Raw genomic sequence first — 19366 nt, forward strand, 5'->3', positions numbered from 1 at the left:
CTTTTATCACATGTAGCTTCATTGTATTGTCTAATTAATACTTTTTTTCGCGTGCTTTTAACATCCTTTTCTAGTCTAAGTGGGCTGTTCTCGTCTTCAATAAGTAGCACTGAAGTCCAGACTTGAAGTCAAAAGTCTTTGCTATTCTCCTTCATGGAGTGTTGAAAACGTGCTTCACCTCTTCCACGGTTATTGAATGGAAAGCACGAACACGACTGTCTCAGTATCAGAGCGTCCTGATTACTTTCACTAGTGTCTATTCCCGCGCGCTTCTTCTGCTCACTCGTTAACCTCCATTATTCTCGGGCGCGCGCTCACTGAAGTGTGCACTTAGTAACAACCGGCTCTCATTTAGGGGCTAATCAGCCGGGAGTTTTACCACAGTGCGAGTTCGTAAATCTACACTGGGAATTTCCTATAAATATGAGAGCACCGACAGGAGCTGCCAGCTGCCATCGCCTCTCAAAGTTGGTTTTTGCCAGGCTGTCTCCTAGCAGAGATCAGCGCTAACGGTTAGCTCCGAGGCTACACTCCGGTTCTAATGTGATTTAGGGCTTTTCGGTAATGTGATGAACGCTGTCGACAGCGGCGCTCTGGGGAATGTGTGCTCTAGTCTAAGTTTGTGCAAGTGGCTCGCTGGGGCTTCTGTATGGAGAGATCTTTTATGATTCAGAGCCGCTCTCGTGGGAGCTTGCCTAACTGTAGCACAAACAGGTGTCCGTTAATTGATTCCCGTGCACGGCCGGCCACTTGAGTCGAGTCACGCGCAGATGATCGAGCGCCCCTTGAATAATCTTCACTCACTCGCCCCCAATGCGCCCACGTCCTTCTAAACATCCAGATTCAGTCCCGTTTACACCCGCGCCTGTGACCCTCTCGTATTAACTGTGGTGAGGTTTTCTATTATGCAGTTTTCCCGTAACGCGATTAACCTTTGATTCAGCGGGAGAAAGTCCCAGAAGACCACATTGCTAATCCTTAACATACTGTATGAGTTTTGCTTCCTCCTCTCCTGCTTTCATTCTCCCCGATTAAAGGAAGTTCACATTAAAAGCGTTTGCTCACTCTCGTGACTTAGGCTACATTATTGTGTTGAATAAAAACTAATATTTAAAGCATATTCTGGTCGCTTTTGTCAATTCAATAAAAGTGAATAAGAACTCAGGCTGTGTCAGGCCTCAACATTAAAAAAGAAAATCAAAAAAATTCGGTTCAAAAGATGACCCCCCCCCCCCCCACACCAGTTCTTTGTTAGTGATTCACATTTGTGAGGAACAGACGTTTTACTTTTGAACAAAATTTGATTTACAAATTTAGTTAAATTTATAAATATAACGTTTTTGACAAAATAGTTTTTTTTTTGGTACGTTTTAAAAAAGTAATTTGGTCCAGGTCACAAAACTGAGGTGAATGATTCATTTAGTGAATTAAACTGATTCGGTTCTTGAGTTCAACTCACTGACTTAATGAACCGAAGTGTCACTGGAGGTAATGATTATCGGTTAATGACGAATTCAAGTTTGGGTTAACTATAAAAGTGGTTCCTGTAATTTTTTAAGGTATTTTAAAGTCATACAATTCATTTGTGAGAAACAGACATTTCTGAAGAAAAATATTTTTTTTGTATGTTTTTAAAGAATCGTTTGATCCAGTTCAGAAAACCGATCTGAATGATTCATTTAGTGAATTGAACTGATTTGGTTCTTGAGTTCAACTCACTGACTTAATGAACCAGCCAGGAGTTTCTCTGAAGGTGATGATTATCCTTAAATATAAAATTTTTACTTTTTAGCCTAACCAAAAAGTCCTTTAGATAATTTTCCCCCCAGTGTGTTTTGAAACCACATGATTCATTTGTGAGGAACAGACATTTGTGAATCTGACTTGTAAAGAAAAGGATGTTTTGTATATTTTTAAAGAAACATTTGTTCCAGTTCAGAGAACTGATCTGAAAGATTTATTCAGTGAATCAAACTGATTCGGTTCTTGGATTCCATTCACTGACTTAATGAACCAGGCACAAGAGTTTCACAGGAGTATTTCCAATGAATGAATACAATTTTGGCCTGTTTATTACACAGAGCAATTGTATGGCTTTAGAAGATATGCAATATATACAGTAGTGTGCAAGTAATGTGGACTAGTATTTTTGCTTGTTGCTTTTTGATTCATTGTAATTGCATGGAAATTGGTGGCCAGTGTTAAAATATCCTATTTTGTGTTTCATGGAAGGTTGTAGGGGTTTGACATGACAGATAAACAAGTAAAGCATGAATAATCCTTTAAGCATATGACTTCTCACTCTTCTAAACTGATTCATTTTGTTTAGTTCAACTCACTGACTCAATGATTCAGTCACAGTGATTAACAGCCCGCTTGAGTAGAGTGAATAATGCCTTAAATTCACACGTTCACACAAAGCTATTGAATGACTTCATGGTTGCGTATGATTGCATACGAGCCATATAGACTCTTTTATGATTTTTATGAGTCCTTTTTGAGTCTTTAAAGCCTCAGTCTTCCTTCATTGTAACTGCATGGAAAATAATGGCCTGCATTTTTTTCCTTTTTAATCTCATTTTGTGTTTTGAGTTAATCCTTTAAGCAATTACTTCTCACTCCTCTCGTCTGAATCTACTAGGGAATTCTGGGAATTGAAGTCTTTGAGAGAGGGATTTGGATGCGAGCGGACTGGTCTGGGGAATTTGCAGCTGGCATGCTGTAATTACGGTGACGGTGGCTTTCTTTGTGGCCCTGACGTGTGGTAATATGGGAAAATCAATGCCTCGCTCCCGCTGCAGAGGGAATACATTTGTCCAAACACACACACGCACACATCAGACACAGTCGGACCCCACAAGAGCGTGGCGCCTCGCCTCCTGTGGCTTGTTTACATGCTTGTAAGGTAATTGTACACTGTCGTCTCTTTTAGACAGAGCGGCGGGCGAACAGCTTCACCCGTTCTGAATCAATTCTAACAAAGTGATCAGACCTGTGCCGGGCTAATGAGGAGAGAGAATTGATGACGGCGAGTAAATATGCTATAACAATTCCCGTCTCTTTCCATTTCTTTAAGTGCTCTCTCCTTCCCTCCGCTTTCACCCTCATTCTCCGTGTTCATTGTTAGTGTAAGTGTATGACCGGCTGCCTCTAATGGCACTCAAATGAGTCTCGGCATCCAGCGCCTCGAGGCCCCTGGCGACGTGGCATCCAGATGGAGGAAGCGCGGCGTTCACGTATACGTGTGCCCACCTGCAGACTGTTTATCTCTCTTTCCCTCTCGTCTTTATTCTTATTCTCATCTTTGTCATGCAGATGAGCGGTTGTTCCTTCACTAACCTCCACAATCAAACCTCCGTTTTCAGAGATGAGCCGATATCCATTTTCACAAGGATATAAAATCTACGCTATATGATTCTGTTATTTCTTATGCTACAAGTGAGGTTAGGCATCACGTACGATATGAAAGATGGAGACATCAAGCGTAATTATTTTATTATGCATTGCTAAGTAGCATTTTTAAAGGTTGTTCAAACTTTTTTCAAGTAATGTACTTTAGCGGCTCATTTTGATGCATTAACGCGCACCACTCGGGGTCTGTTATGATTATGTGCTTACAGCCACTTAATCTAACGTGCGCTCTTAAGGGAAAAGAGCTCTTCAGTGCATCCCATTTCTATGGAGAATGTTCTTAAAGGGTTAAAGACAGTCAAATCTAATTTTATATAATCTAATATATATAATATATAATAGTTTTATATATATATATATAATCTGTATATAGAATGCGGATATTTCTCATCTCTAATGCTTCTGAATACTTGCTCTCACTCTTCTTTCTGTCTCTGAGCTCTTTTCTTTCTTCTCTTCTCCCCTGGCATGCTCTCTTTCTCTCATTTTCAGGTTTTCAGGTTCACCTTTTGCAGACTGGCTCTCCCCCTCACCTCTGCATCCGTTTCTCTCTCTCTCGCCCCGTCCCTCCCCCTTTTCTCATTTCACCTGCATCTTTATTCTTTTATTATCTTTCCCTTCTGCTCTCATGCCCTGTAATTCCTCCACCTCAGCTCTGAAATCTCTTTCTGTTCCACCCCTTTCACCTCATTCTTTAGCTCCCTTGCCATCTCCTGCTGTTCCTCTCTCTCTTACTTTTCAGTCTGTTCCTTCTCTTCCCCCTTATACCTTCTACATTACGTCCTCAATTCTTCTTTATCTGTCTTTCTGGCTTCTTCAGTCCTTTCGTTGCCTCTTTCCCACCTCTTTGCTCTTCTCTGTCATCCATTTGCAACTCTCTTGATTCTTTCGTCCATCTGTGTCTTAATGGGTTCAGTTTATGGGTGAAGTCTATCATCTGTGCAGGGCCCAAAATGAAATGTTTAGCCACATCTAACAGTTGGTTATTTTATTATTTATTTGTTTAATTAATTTTTTTATAATTGTTTTATAACAATAACGTGTAAAGTTTAATGGCTGGTAAACTTTACAAATGTACAGCTTTACTTTACAGATGACTTTCTTTTTCAATCAATACTATTATACAATAATATGAAAACTGTAAAATGGTAGATTGTTGTTTGAAAACCGTAACTTAAAGCTGTTTAATATAAGGCAGCAACAAAATATGGATAATTGATGAAGGGGTAAAAAAAGAAAAGAAAAGGGGGTATGAATACTTTCGTAAGGCACTGTGTGTGTGTTTACATATTTGTGTGTGTGTGTGTGTGTATGTATTTGTGATCGATTTGATAGATTTCTTATACTTGGGTGTATGTATTTGTGTTTGATATTAGATTTTTTCATGGTTGGCCTGGATTTTGTAGATTTCTCTTTAATTGTGCACATCTCTTACATCAGAGACAGTCATTATAATTTTTTTTTAATAACAATTCTATTTCAATCATGTAGCATCTTGCAGTTCCAAATAAAGTTAAACCAGCCAACTGGCAAGTACATTTTATTTGGCAAAGCCATTTTTTTTCTCTGAGTGGGTATTTGGCATTTGTTCATTTTGGACCCTGTTGATATATTCAAAAAATATATATTGTGCAATATGAATCTTACTGGTCCTAAAAACAGGCATTGTAGTCTTTTCTATGTCTGTTTTACAATCTCTCCTCTCATCACTTTCTCCTCGGGTCAGGTGCTGGCAGCATAAATGTTGCCTGTCAATAATTTAATAAGAGAGCAGTGCCTCCCCTCTTTCAAACAGTCATGTCAATAATACATGGCTCACATGTAGAATAGGGTTGCTTGGCCAGCCCTTGCTTTTTGTGCTGAAAACAGCCGTGAGAATGTGTAAAATAAGTGGACGAATGCATGCAAGCTCGAAGAAAACAATCTGCATGAGGGTTATAGGAAATAATTCATGTGGCGTGAGTGTAAAGACCGCATCCAGGGTTTGTATATGTGTGTGCGTGAGTGTTTTTGTGAGCAGCATGAGTACGTATACGTCTCTATATGAGAGGAGAATTCATCATGTAGTAATAAAGGCAGGAGGGCTTTTTGTCTCCATTTCAGGCACTCTCGCTAAGGAATGAAGTAATGGGCCCCTGCCGCACATGTGCACAAAAACAGACAGACACACAAACACGGACAGACTCACACACACACACGCATATGAACACCATCTCCTGGGGAAAAAAGATTGGGCCGTGACTGCTGTTGCTTCTGTTTGGCGGTCCTCTCTGGAGGATGGGAAACTGTAGAGTCTATCGCATGCATACACACACAAAAACAGCCATAATCTAGTGCACCCCAGACACTTCCAGTAGACAAACACATAACTTCTCATAACAAAACACGCACTTTATTCACACAAATGCACTGTGGGAAGACAGTTGGCATTAATACAGACAAATATGCATGAAACAGTTTATAGAAAATAAATCTGATTTTACTTTAAGTGCTGTGTGCATGTGATGCTTGTTGATTCTTCAGTGGGAATACAAGAGGAAAATCCAGTGAGCTGAGCATTTGAAGGAATCATAGTTGTGCTCCAGTCATGAGAGGAATTGCTTTGCCTTCTAGGACACCATCTTTTGGGCAAAAACTAAATCGGTGTTACATGTCCCTGCTGAGAAACATCTTAAACCAGCCGTGATTGGGCTTAGATGGTCTCCCATCCTGGTCAAACCGGTTTGTTGGCTGGTTTTAGACAGGGTTTAGGACACTTTTCAGCTGAGAGAACAGCTGGTTGTCCAGCTCAACACAAGTTTGGCCCAACTAGGAGACCATCTCAAAATTAGGCTGGTTTAATGTGTTTTTTTGTCAAGGGTATCCTTCATGGATCAATCCTGGTATACAATGCGACAAGCTAAGTGAAAAATATGATGGACGACTTGAGAGGAACGTTGATTGTACTCAATGTCATTCAGTACCTAAGTATCTATAAAACTATCTTTTAATCTATTAACATTTCACCATTTGGGCCTATATTTGTGTGCACTGTTATTGATTTTCAGTTTTTCTGTTGATAATTGTTGGCTATTGGAGTACTGGAGTGTTTACAACATGTTATCCTCAAACTCTAGAGGACAACAGTGCCCATCCTCTTTTTCAGGGATGTTGGTTCTGGAAGTAGGCTATTTCTTAAGTCTTTGTTTAAAGAGTTACAAGACATGAACAAAACCAACTAGATATGAGGTGAATCATGACATTGCAAACATTATAAAATCAGATAAAAACACAAATGTACAAGACTGTGTACATAAGTTTTCTCATGTTTTCAAGAGGGAAATAACTACAATCCCGTAATGCATTGTGAATGCAACTGCATTATGTTGATTTATATATATATATATATATATATATATATATATATATATATATATATATATATATATATATATATATATAACATTTCTTATTACACACACATATATTTAAATAGTTTGAGAGTGTATGGACTTTATTAGAGGAAATTTCTTGCAATATCGTGGGTAATGTAGTTTCTCACCAGTAATTCCACCTGTTAAATATAATTGCTTAAAAAATGTGAAATAATGTGGGCTAATGGCTTTAACAAAACCAGTCACCATTAACAACAAACTCATGGCTCATACTAGGTCTGCCTTCAATGGATTATAAATTATTGCTAAAAAAAATTCCCCAAAGAAAAAAAAACTGGGATTTTTACTTTAGGAACCTGACTGTTGCTCTCTATAGGAATAAATGGTCAAGTCTCCTGGGCTCTTGTGGTTTACTAAGGTAGTCATTTATGAAAGTAGCTAACTTGGTTTTAGAACCATGTTAAAGCATAGAAAATCTAGATTTCATGGGTGGAAGAGGAGGAGGAGGAGATGAGAGTAGAACCGTGTGCCACTTAGCTGTATGGAAGCCTAATGGAAGCCTCCTGTTTTAGAGAGACGGGCTAGCCAAGCTGAGGATGAAAGGAGCAAACCTAACAGAAGATCAAAGAGTGAACCCTAAAGTGAAGTGAAAGTGAAAAGAATCTAAAAATTGAGATGCAGGACAGAGATGCAGGTAGACAGGCATATGAATAGAGGAAAGACAGAGATGAAAGATGGAGGGATGCTTGAGAGGAAAACACAAGGTGACCTTGAAAAAGGGGATGGGAGGGAGGAAAATAAAGATGCAGGAGATGTGATCAAGAAGGAGAAAAGATCTGCTTGATGTCTGAGAGGGAACAGGGTGAGGCGAACAGCTTTAGGCTGTGTGTGCACACACTCCGAGCTAGTGTTTTATGTCTGGATGAGGGTGTGTCCCCAGGTGTATGTTTGATAGGGGGTGTGTGTGTGAGAGACACACAAACAGAGTGGGTTTATAAAGGATAGAAGATTACTAGGTAGTGAGAGACAGTCGAGGGAGTGAGGATGAGCTGAGGAATTTTTCACCATTTCACATTAAGCACAGTGAGAACTTCAGAGCTGTGGACGATGGTCGAAATAAATAGAATAAAAAGAAAAGTACTAGGGAGGGAGAAATGAGGAATGTAGATAGGTGAACCCAGGCCACCTTTACATAATTCCTCTCTGTGGCCATTTTGCTCCAATCACCGAACCGGCACAGCTAATGGATTGAGAGAGGTGGAGGTGTGTGTGCGGTGATCGGCACACACACATTCAAGGTCTTCTTTATTATGGCATAGATAGCATCGCCGCGCCTGCAGGGAACGCTGAGGTCATTCGGTTCACGAGTGGGTATGCATGCGTTTTCACACCCGGGTTATAACAAGCTCTGCTCACTGCTTTCCCATCACAGCCTGCCTTCAGACTGGAGTGGTGTAAGTTAGCGCCTCTCTTTCTTCACCTCGTGTCCTCTTCCCTTCTGCTTGCACAGTGACCTTTTCCACCTCCGGGCCGTCCGGAGATTAAAGCTTATGATTTACCTCAGAACTGTTGGAAAGTAACTCACCTCACATACTGTACACGTAGGCGACTGACGGCACAGGATCCAGTCATTATTTTTCATTTCCTTCTTAAAGCGCTGTACTTGTATTCCCATGTATGCCATAGCTTTGGTTTAAACATTTGCTTGGAATCTATGAACTATTAAATGAACTACAGTACATTGTTACAGCTCATTGGTGGTTTTTGCTTTATGCAAGTGTTTGTGCAAGTACGTTTCATTTGGCCTTTAGCTTTTGTACACTTTTTATCTGTGTTTATTTTATACAGTGCAAGTAAATGCATTTTTAATGTGTTTAAATGCTATCTGATTGCATAAAATGATTTTAAATGCGGAGGCTCTGAATGTGGAGGAGGTTTTAAAATCAAGTTTTATTATCTGGATGCTGGCTTTGTTTTGTTTAATATGATCTAAATATTAGAATAGAAATATTGTTAAAGGGTAAATATTTGTTGTGCATGCAGTATTTTTTTTGTCATGCTATTGTGTTGATATGGTAGTTTTAGACTTGAATGATGCATCAAAATAATTGAAATTTTGTTCAAAAGTTTGAATTGTATTTTTATTTTTTGAAGAAACGTTTGAATGGTAATGTATGTTTTAGATGTATTTTCTGTGAGCCACAATTTTTTATTCCACAAGCAAATAAAGCCAGTATCAGAGGGGTATTGGAATAGAGCTTGTTTATTAGTCATTAAGTTTTCTGTAAAACTTTTAATACAGAGAAAATTACTCTTTTTATTGGAGTCATTATAATAACTGAGAGGCTTCATCAGAGATTCAAACTTATAACGGTCACTCAGAGGGCGGGAAAATAACACATTCTTGTGAAATTCCAAATAGCGTGCGGCTGCATGCCATTATGTCGCACTCTCACTAATTATTATGTAGCTGGCCTCCGCGGTCCTAAGCCTCTGTTAGCATCTTTGAGACTTTTACACATACATGCATGGAACGGGCTCAAGGGCTGACGAGTACTTCTCTACAAATATTTACCTCCTTAGAATCTACATGGCTTGACCCTCAGAGGTTCAAGTCGGCACATCCCGGTCTCACGTACTGCATCATGTGACGTGTGTAGATACAGAGAAGGACATCAGGTAGAAAAATTGATTCTGGCTGAGAAGAAAGTGGATGAAGTTGTTGATAATGTGAGGATATTGAAAGTCAAGCCATTAAATGGTATTTGTTGTTAAGTTGTTTGACAAATCAGTACTTTTGACCAACAAAAGATACAGAACGTTCTGTTTTATCAATTTGTTCTTTTTTTATTATTAGTATAAAAAAAAACACTTGACCCTCTGTTATTTGCAGTTTTTTTTAATGTGCAAATAGGCAATATTGCAGGACAGGGTCTTAATATTCATCTTTAGTCATTAATGTATTTTTGTATACATTACAATCATATAAATATATTATGGGTGGTTTGGTTGGATATGTTGTTTTACAAATAACAACTCTGAGCTTTTCATTGACAACATAGCTACAGCAAGCTAATGAAATTTTGGTAAACAGCTTCTTCCCCTTAAATGTGGTTAGTTTGTCATATGTGGTTAGTAAAGCACCTGACCTGAGCCTCACATGACTCTTTTCATGAGAAAAGGAGTTCTGCGAGAGGAAAAGCTGAGGCTGGCTGAGAGTAGATAAAAATGTTGATAATAAAAGAAGTATTTAAAAACCGGCACATTCTTGAATGGGTGTTTTGTCCTTGTCCGTTAAATTATTTCTGTTGTCAATGAAGACACTTTTTATTCAAGATAATATTGCTTTGCTTTGATAGCTCAAACCTCCAATATGTGTGTGTGTTTTTCCAAATGTAAAAAGTTCACGAGATCCTTTTGTGGAACTCAAAAGAAGACATTCTGAAGATCTTAACGGTCAATCCAGTGGAGACTGAAGCTTCTAAAATGCACCATAAAAGTTTGCTCATGCACTATATTCCAAATCATTCAAGTGATACAGTAGCTTTGTAAGAGGAACGGATAGGAATCGCATGCTGGTCATCACTGACAGTCTTGAAAATTGTCATCATTTACTCAACCTCAAGTTGGAAAGAAATACAATCAATATAGAAGTCAATAGCAACTTTCAACTGTTTGGTTACCAAGATTTTTCAGACTGTTGAAATGCAAGTAAATTGTGACACAAATTCTATTTTTGGGTGAACTATCCTTTAAGAAATCTTCTGATTAAAACAATTCAGCAATTCAGGATTCCAGTAAAATCACGCCATGTTTATTCATATAGCATTGTCATATATTCCTAGTTTCAGTGTTGCTTTCCGTTAGAATTACACAGAATAAATACTTACTCATAGACATCTGACCTCAACGGATGGATTTCCACATCAGTGAAGGTGAAACTCCAGAGCACACTTAACTTTTATGTAATCGTCATGGACCAATGGAGGTATTTACCAGCTGAAACAAACTCGAAAATTTATGGAAGCGGTTTTAGACTCCCAAAATGAACTCCAAAATTTAGTTTCTACCCAAAATGAACTACTCATTTCATTTGAAATGACATCACACCAGTGTAGTGTTATAAAAAAATATGAAAACAAACTTCATTCGACATTGGTTTCTTTTTTTTTATGTAATTACAGTGATAGTGTGCAAAACGCCCAACGAGCAAAGATAGATGTATGTAATGTCTTGAGGGTGTGTAAATAGTTACATAAAGACAAAATTGTCCTTTAAGGTTACACATAAATGTATAGCTCTCATTAAACATTAGTTAGTGTAAATAGTTGATGCCCTATGGCAGAATCTTCTCTGCAATGCATATATATGTATATATTAATGAGGTGATTATCACCTCTACACATTATTCTACATAAGCACAGATGGGCTTTGCATTGAGTACATAAAGCAAGCTTATGTGCTTTTGTGAAATTGCTTGTGCCCCTTAAATGTGTTCATGTCTTATTTAAGAGCCTGTTGCTGGCCTGCTTGTGTTCATTTGTCATCCTTAAGTAAAGCGTATCAGCAGCACGCAGACGGCCGACTGTTTCAGAGGTATTAAAACCAGTGCAAATAGTAGATCAGTACAGGAATATGAACCGAAACACTTGAACATAAAGGGAGGCTGTAGAGCATGCGGAGTATACATGCAAATGAGAACAGAGCTCATCCATGTTCGCTCTTCACCGTGTTGTTCTCCTTTTCTCTTTCTTTCTTTCGTTCTGAAATCCATGGCGTTCTTTCACTGACCCCATGAAAAACGAATGACTAAAGCATCGTACAACTACGTTCCACTCTATGACTCATTTGTTGATGTGTATGGAGGAAGAGAGAGAGGGAAATAGAGTTATGAGCCTCAGATAGAAGAAAGCAAAAGAAGAGCAAGCTGTGCGAGGTGAGTGAATAAATGCTTTGTGCTTCTGTTTCTTATTCTGTCGAGCTGGTCTGACAGGCCATTGTGTACCTTCAGGGAGAATTCTGCTACACTGAGTCACATGCTGTTCCTGGTATAATGAAAACACACACTTCCTGACACTGAAGCCCTGGACACGGACATGCATTGAGCACACAGTGATATGGGAAACACGTTTAAATACCTCCATCCTTGTGTGTGTCACGTTAAATGGAGATTAAATGTAAATACCCACAATAGATGCATTAGTCGAACATTGTTTGTCAAACACAAATAACGAGCAATACTTGTTGACAGAGACTTCTATTTAGAAGGTTTAGATGGATGTGAATGTATATAAAAATAGTAGTAAATAGGCCTTCTACGACACAAAAACACGTAATAACATTCTTTATTTTGCCTTTTAATTTTTTAAAAATTAATTTTTACATTTCATATCAAATAGTCATTCTCTTGTCTCCTCCTCACCAAAGCTGCATTTGTGATCACAAATGTAGTAAAAGTATAATTGTGAAACATGATATTAGCATTTAAAATGGCAATTTTCTAACTGAATACAAATTTAAAAAGTAATTTGTTTTTGATGCAAAGCTACTGTACATGAATGCAATTTTTTTTTTAAAGCTGTGTAAGCTTGATTTTGTGCTTTGTAAATGTGTGACACTGCGCCACAATGGGTGCTGTAGTAGACATTAGCACGGATGTTGCTTGTGTAGCTGCTTTGTGTCTTTGTGTAAAGATTGTTTTTGGTCTACTATGGGTTTTTGCATTATTGTGACAGATATAAACATCATCAGAATACTTAATGGGGCGTATATAGATGAATCCGTGTCTTTAAACCACATGTGGTGTTATTCAGGTAATTGAGCTAGTTATAAACATGTCAATAGCTACCTTCAAGTGGCCCAGCAAGATTTTCTTCTAACTGTTGCAGTGTGTTGGCAGTTGACAAAGTGTTGACTTGATAAAAATGAAATGCGGCACTATAGCCTCACTGAAGATATATTTGTACCACAATAATGACTTAAAAAATGAGTTTTTCCTTTTGCATTTTGGAGAATGTCCACATGTAGACGACTTGTTGTCTACGTGTTGTCAAAATGATTCCCTGTTCACACAGATCTGCGAAAAAAAAAAAAATGCTGTATTATGCATGCCAAGCCACTAGTTGGCGATGCCACTTTATAAAGAAACTTGTGTGTGTATGACTGAACAAGTTTTAAAAATTCACAATTTTGCATTTTCAGTTCCCAAATTTGCATTTTTGTAGTTAAATTGGAGACGATAATGCTATTGTTTTAAAAAAAACTTTCACTTTGAAACCCATTTTCAAACGTTTGCATTTTTAGGGTTCAAAAACGAATATTTTAGTTTTCCATTTAATTATTTTTCAAGTAAATGATCAATTCCTGCTCTTTTGATGCGTTTTTAAGTTGCAATATAAATTGCATTTTGACACAATCATGCATTGAAATCAAGCTTGTGTCATAGAGCCTCAGGTACTTTTAATGGTGAGCGTGATTTCACCAAGTACAACATGTTCCTGGAACAACATCCTTGTTAATCCTGGAACAACATTCCTATCAACCAATCAGAATTGAGATATAACTTTTCAGGAAATACCTGTTTTAGGCTTACAGTCAGGGTTAGGTGCTTATACACCCTTATTAGTCAGCTATCATTTCCCACAGATTTTAGGAATTAATTATGGGTAGGGTTAGGGGTAGGGATTGGGTTAAGTCTATATTTTTGGACAGTAATGTTGATCCAGGATCATCAAAAGATGTTGCTCCAGGAACATGTCTTACTTGGCAAAATCACGGCGACCACATTTAATACACACACATTAGAGTGCAGTACAAGTATTTGGCATCCTCTACAGTGTGTCACATACTCTTCAGTCGGTGTTGGCTAACAGATCTGATTTATAGGAGGCTTGCCATCCTGAGGTCAAATCGATTTAATGCCTTTGTGGCACATAAACAGAGTTAGATCTTTTCATTGTGGTGAAGCGTAAGAGGACAATGCCTTTGCATTCGAGGGTATTCGTTTCTATGACCGAATCAAGCTCTGTTTATGTATGATTTCATGTGGCTGCAACCCTTCATTTGATGGATTTAGTTCTCTCCGGGGTGCATGCAATTTGAGGTCTGTGTTTGGAGTGTTTGAGCATGCTGATGCATCTGTAGCTTGTCAAGAGCAGCTGTTTCGCGAATGTGTGTGTGTTTGAGCACTGAGCCATTCCTTATTCCATCAGTATATATGGAGCAGCTCTCATGCTGCTCGCTGGCCTTTGACTCCTGGAGCTCTGAGCTGGAGGACTCTCGCTTCTGTCTCCGCAGGAGCTCGCTGGAGTCAGCCGAGGAGCCCAGCCAAAGCACGGATTGTTTATTCTACCCTGCCTTTGTGTAAGGCTGAGTGAGAAAATGTGAAAGCAGAAAGCAAGCGAGTGAGTTTTGAACAACTTTGTGGCCTTGCATAAGCGAATGCTGTGCTGACACAAAGATCACTGTTTGGGATCATGGCAACCCGGTCAACGTTTTCAAAAGAGGAAGTATTTCTTTGAAAGCGTCATGATTTGCACCGCAATGCAGTTGGCATTTATCATCAGTGTGAGGCAGATACTGCGCATTATAGTATCACAGGTTTGTTTTTGTAGCACTAATAAATGTGCAGGTATTTTATTTTCTAGGGTTTAACCTTCTGTTATAATATAATGATCACTTGACTGTTTTGTTCAAGGACGAGATGCAGTTTTAAAAGCAGCATAAACATTATTTTGATGATTTTTTTAGTTATTTATGCACTTAATTACGTCCAAGTGAAGTGTGTAATGTAATTTTCAGTTTGCAGAATCCATCTGTTATGTGCTGAGAGATGTGTTTGGCGGTGATGCTGAGAAAGTTTCGACTAATTATATCGCACACAAGCAAAAACAATTAAGATTCCTTTCATACTAAAATGAGGCCTTGAACACATAATAGAGATCTAAATGAGTCTTTTATCTCCCCCAAAAAGGAGAAATATAGTCAAGGGTATATGTAGTAAAATCTTTTCTGATTTTTATGAGGTAAACATAGTAACTTTTATGTTGTTAGTTTTATTTCAAGATGAACACTTACTGCTACAACTTAGGTTTTAGGACTCTCCTTGCATACATTTTGTTTAATTTACATTAAAAGCTATCATCTTTGGGCCAATAACTATGAGCAGATGCACCAAATTGCATTTTTATGCAACGTCGTACTAAAGCCTGATGTATCAATTATACTATTTTTGGTAAAACTTTATTTTAGTGGCCAATTCTCACTACTTATTAGCATGTCTATTATTAACATATAGGTTGTTTATTAGTACTTATAAAGCACTTATTCTGAATGACCATATTCTAGATTCCTAATCTTACCCCAAACAAAAACTTAACAACTACCTTACAAACTATTAATAAGCAGCAAATTGGGAGTTTATTGAGGCAAAATCATAGTTAATGGTTTGTTAATAGCAAGAATTGGACCATAAAATAACAATAAATGTAATTTTTTTACAATTATCTTTTTGTTAAGCTTCAACAAACCATTCCATTAAAGAAATTGGACTTATATTCAGGCTTTCAATTAATTAGCACATATTATTCCACATAAAAAAATCCAGTCAGATATTGAATCAAGTGCAACCCTACAAGTTTCCTTGAATATCCTGTTTCACTTGGGAATGTTGCATTGTGGGAGTAAAACGTTTCATATTGATTTTAATAATGCTTCTCATCCAGATGCATTTGTTCAACCCAACTCTGATCCATATCCGTGCTCGTGTAGATTGATGCTGCGTTGATGAGGGAGCTCAAAGTTGTGTTTTTTCTTCTTCTTTAATTATGGGCAATCAAAGCAGGATAAGTCTCATGCTGAGACAGTGTGCACATTCAGTCGATAGATATGAAGCCACTGCGCTCTAATCAGTCTGAGACTGCTCTTTTTCCCGGAGGAAGCTCAGGCCCAGGAATATAACGCCACTCACTTTGGTGCGTTTCTTATTAGCCTGATGTCTGGGTTTCATTTGAGAAATGTTGATTGAGGCTGTGATACCGGGCCGTTCTAATGTCTCCCTCTGTCCTCTTTTGCAGCGGTCTGGAGTCAGCGTGTTCGAGTGGAACCCGAGGTCACTGCGTATCCAAATGGATCTGTCAATCTGCGCTGTCAGTTCATCGACAGTGGAACCACCAAACTCACACAGGTGAGACGAGGTTTTCTTAATTAGGTCCAAGTCTCAGAAATTCCTTTTTTTGGTATATGAATACGTTTGGGTTTGTGAAATATTCAAAGGATTGGGGTTTTAAGAATCTCTTGTGCTCATCAAGGCTGCAGTAATTTGATCAGAAATACAGTAGAAACAACTGTACTCGGTTTGAATATATTTTAAGATATATTTTATTCCTGTAATGCAAAGCTGAGTTTTCAGCAATATTACTGCAGTCTTCAGTGTCACATTCTCCCAAAACATGATGGCATATACTGTTGCACAAGGCAGTGAGTTTGATTATACTTGATTATACTATTTCTAAACTGATGATTTCAAGGTTATCAGCAGTTTTGAATCATCACAGTTTTCAATAGAATCCATCTGCTTGATAAAGATACTTGGGTTACATTTAATATACAGAGTTCTCAACTACAGTATTCAGGGCTTATATGAAAACAAATGATTTGCAACCTGTAGTTGTTGAACAAATGTAAGTTACAGTGACGGGGAAGTCGTGGCCTAATGGTTAGAGAGTCGGACTCCCAATCGAAAGGTTGTGAGTTCGAGTCCCGGGCCGGCAGGAATTGTGGGTGGGGGGAGTGCATGTACAGTTCTCTCTCCACCTTCAATACCATGACTTAGGTGCCCTTGAGCAAGGCATCGAACCCCCAACTGCTCCCCGGGCGTCGCAGCATAAATGGCTACCCACTGCTCCGGGTGTGTGCTCACAGTGTGTGTGTGTGTGTGTTCACTGCTCTGTGTGTGTGCATTTCGGATGGGTTAAATGCAGAGCACAAATTCTGGGTATGGGTCACCATACTTGGCTGAATGTCACTTCACTTTCACTTTTTTTTTTTTCACTTTGAGTTCAGCACAGGCCCAATAGTTGTGCAGTGTTTCCTTCATCAATATAGTGTAGTGGATAGCAGTATGCTGCATGTAAAAGCAATGCCGTGCGAGGATTGATTTCCTCTTTCTTTCTGATTTGCAGGTTTCGTGGATGTTTGAGCGTGTGGAGGGTGATAGGCACAACATTGCTGTGTACCACCCTCAATATGGAGCCAGTTTCCCTAATAAAGACTTTGAGGGCCGAGTATCGTTCACTCAGGGCTCCCTGGAGAACCCCTCCATTAAGATCGACAAACTGAAGATGGCTGATGCTGGCAAGTACATCTGCGAGTACGCCACTTACCCCAGTGGAAACGAGCAGGGGACTACCTCTCTTATCATGCTGGGTAAGTAACACACTTGTTTAATTATAGACCCGCCTCTAGGGCTGCAGATAGTGGCTAAACTATTGAACGTGATTATTTTGCTCAACTATTTAATTGCCTTTTGAATTTTAGTTTTTTTTTTTACATGAAATCAGAATTCTTGCACTTTCACATAAGCACAAAATAAAAAATATCAACATGCATAATTGGCTTTTAAATTTAGGTGCAAACAACATAAAAACCTGTCTGTATTGCTTTTTTGTGTCAGTAGAGATGGCTAAACTCCAGCTAGCATGTTTGCTGGTGTTTTCAGTTCATCAGTGTTTTTTCAGTATTGCAGAGAGAGCACAAACGCATGGGTGCCAGGTTGGGAGGATTACGTAAACCACTTGGCAGAAAATGTGTTGTTTTCGAGCATCATAACAATAAAAGTTTAATGCAGCTTTAATTTGTTTCCCTACATTACAATGTGTTCTGTTTAATAGTAGTTTTTCTGAGCAAAAAAAATAATGACTGTCAAACATTTTTACTATGATTCACTGAATAGTAACAATAGTTCATATACCAACAAGTCTAATAAGGAGTATTTAGAAAAAGAAATGAAAAACTCTATTTAGTGATCACAGTGTAGCCACCAAAATCTTTTTAATTGTAATTTAATCTTTACCAATCTTTGCCATTATCCTTTATGCCCCACTAGGTTTTATCCGTTTGCCATCAATAAGGTTTTAATTATTTAAAATATAATAAAATATAGTACATTTATATATTTTAAGTGCAGGTCAGAATAAGTATGTCATTTGTTTTTTAGAGAATTACATCTGTTGTGCAGAGTAAACCACTATTTCCCCTATATATTGACATTTTGATTTGTGCAAAAAGTATTTGAAACATTAAAGGAGAATTTTATTTGCATTTCTTTTTATGTATATCAAATCCAAAATTAATTTAATGTGCACATTAAAATAGGACGTCTCGTATTTGATCCATTGATTTATGAGTGGGGGATTCGAACTCTTAAAATTTGCCAACTGCAACCACGAAATCTTATGGAAGCTTGTTACTAATACAACATGCAATGAAAAGTGTTCAGGATAATTAACCAGCAGGCCTATGTGGCGAACGATTATGCTAAGCAGAAATCGAGATCACAGTAATAACAATAGTGATATGGAAGCATGTAGAATGCCAAATGATGACTCAAACTAATCACTGAAGAGTAATTTGAAGAAAAAGAACTGATTTGTGGAAATGAATCAAACTTTACGGTTGCTATTAATGCCGGTGAGGTTCAAATCAGAGATGCTCTTAAAATAGCTCTGCTCCTACACTCGTGAGTCTTGACATGAGCAGGGAGCGTGAAATTAGCCTACTGGCACAGTCTTTAGGAAACCTAATGGCCAAATAATAAGCGCATTAAAACCAAAGCAATATTTACAATCATTGCTACTTCAATATTAACAACAAAAAATCAAATAGAGGACAAACCTTAAGGTTGATGTTTGGACTGAAATGTTAGGAATGCACAGACAGAGAGCTGGGCTAATCTACATTAGCTTTACTCACAGTAGTGTTTCTGCTGTCTGCTTTAACACTAATGTCGCCCATTAGCCTGATTCATCATTTGAATGACCAAGCTAATGCTATCATCAGAGACAGGTCAGTGTTTATCCATGTTGGCTGTGTTCAAGCGTCTCGCTCTGTTTGTCTTTCACTGTTTACTCCCGAGTACACAAAGTAACACATTAACTCGGACCTCTCTCTTTAGATTGATCGGTAACTCTTGCTTTAAACTTTGTTTGGACATGCCTCTTCAGTAGTTAGTGTGTGTGTGTATACGAATGAATGAATAACCTTTCACTGATATTTGATCATGTTATGTATATGCACTGCTATATAACAATTCTTAGTGATTAAAATGGCACGTATAGTGTCTTATTTCATTTCAATTCAGCTGGGGTATTTTTCTTCAGTTGTTTTATGAAATTTAGTTCATTTTAGTTAAGTCTCATGAAATGATTCTGCTCGGTTCTGTGATTAAAATAGTTTGGTATAATGAGCGTCCCAGATTGTCCCAGGCATCTGGTTTCCTACATAAGTGTGCTAGTTTCCTGCCTCTCGTATCACTCTGTGCTCTTTCTTCTCCAGTATTCAATCAATATTTCATGTCCATTTAC

General features: G+C 38.2%; 1 protein-coding gene across 2 annotated transcripts in view; it reads left to right on the forward strand.

Moving 5' to 3' along the window:
* Positions 1-19366, forward strand: part of LOC132145027 (nectin-2-like) — a 135074-nt gene that overhangs the window by 41137 nt on the left and 74571 nt on the right. For both annotated transcript variants that reach the window (XM_059555717.1, XM_059555718.1), the window contains exons 2-3: positions 15860-15969; positions 16967-17210. In XM_059555717.1, the coding sequence (XP_059411700.1) occupies positions 15860-15969; positions 16967-17210 (354 nt within the window). The remainder of the gene's footprint in view (positions 1-15859; positions 15970-16966; positions 17211-19366) is intronic.

The sequence above is a fragment of the Carassius carassius genome, chromosome 8 (assembly GCF_963082965.1).
Source record: "Carassius carassius chromosome 8, fCarCar2.1, whole genome shotgun sequence".
Taxonomy (NCBI): domain Eukaryota; kingdom Metazoa; phylum Chordata; class Actinopteri; order Cypriniformes; family Cyprinidae; genus Carassius; species Carassius carassius.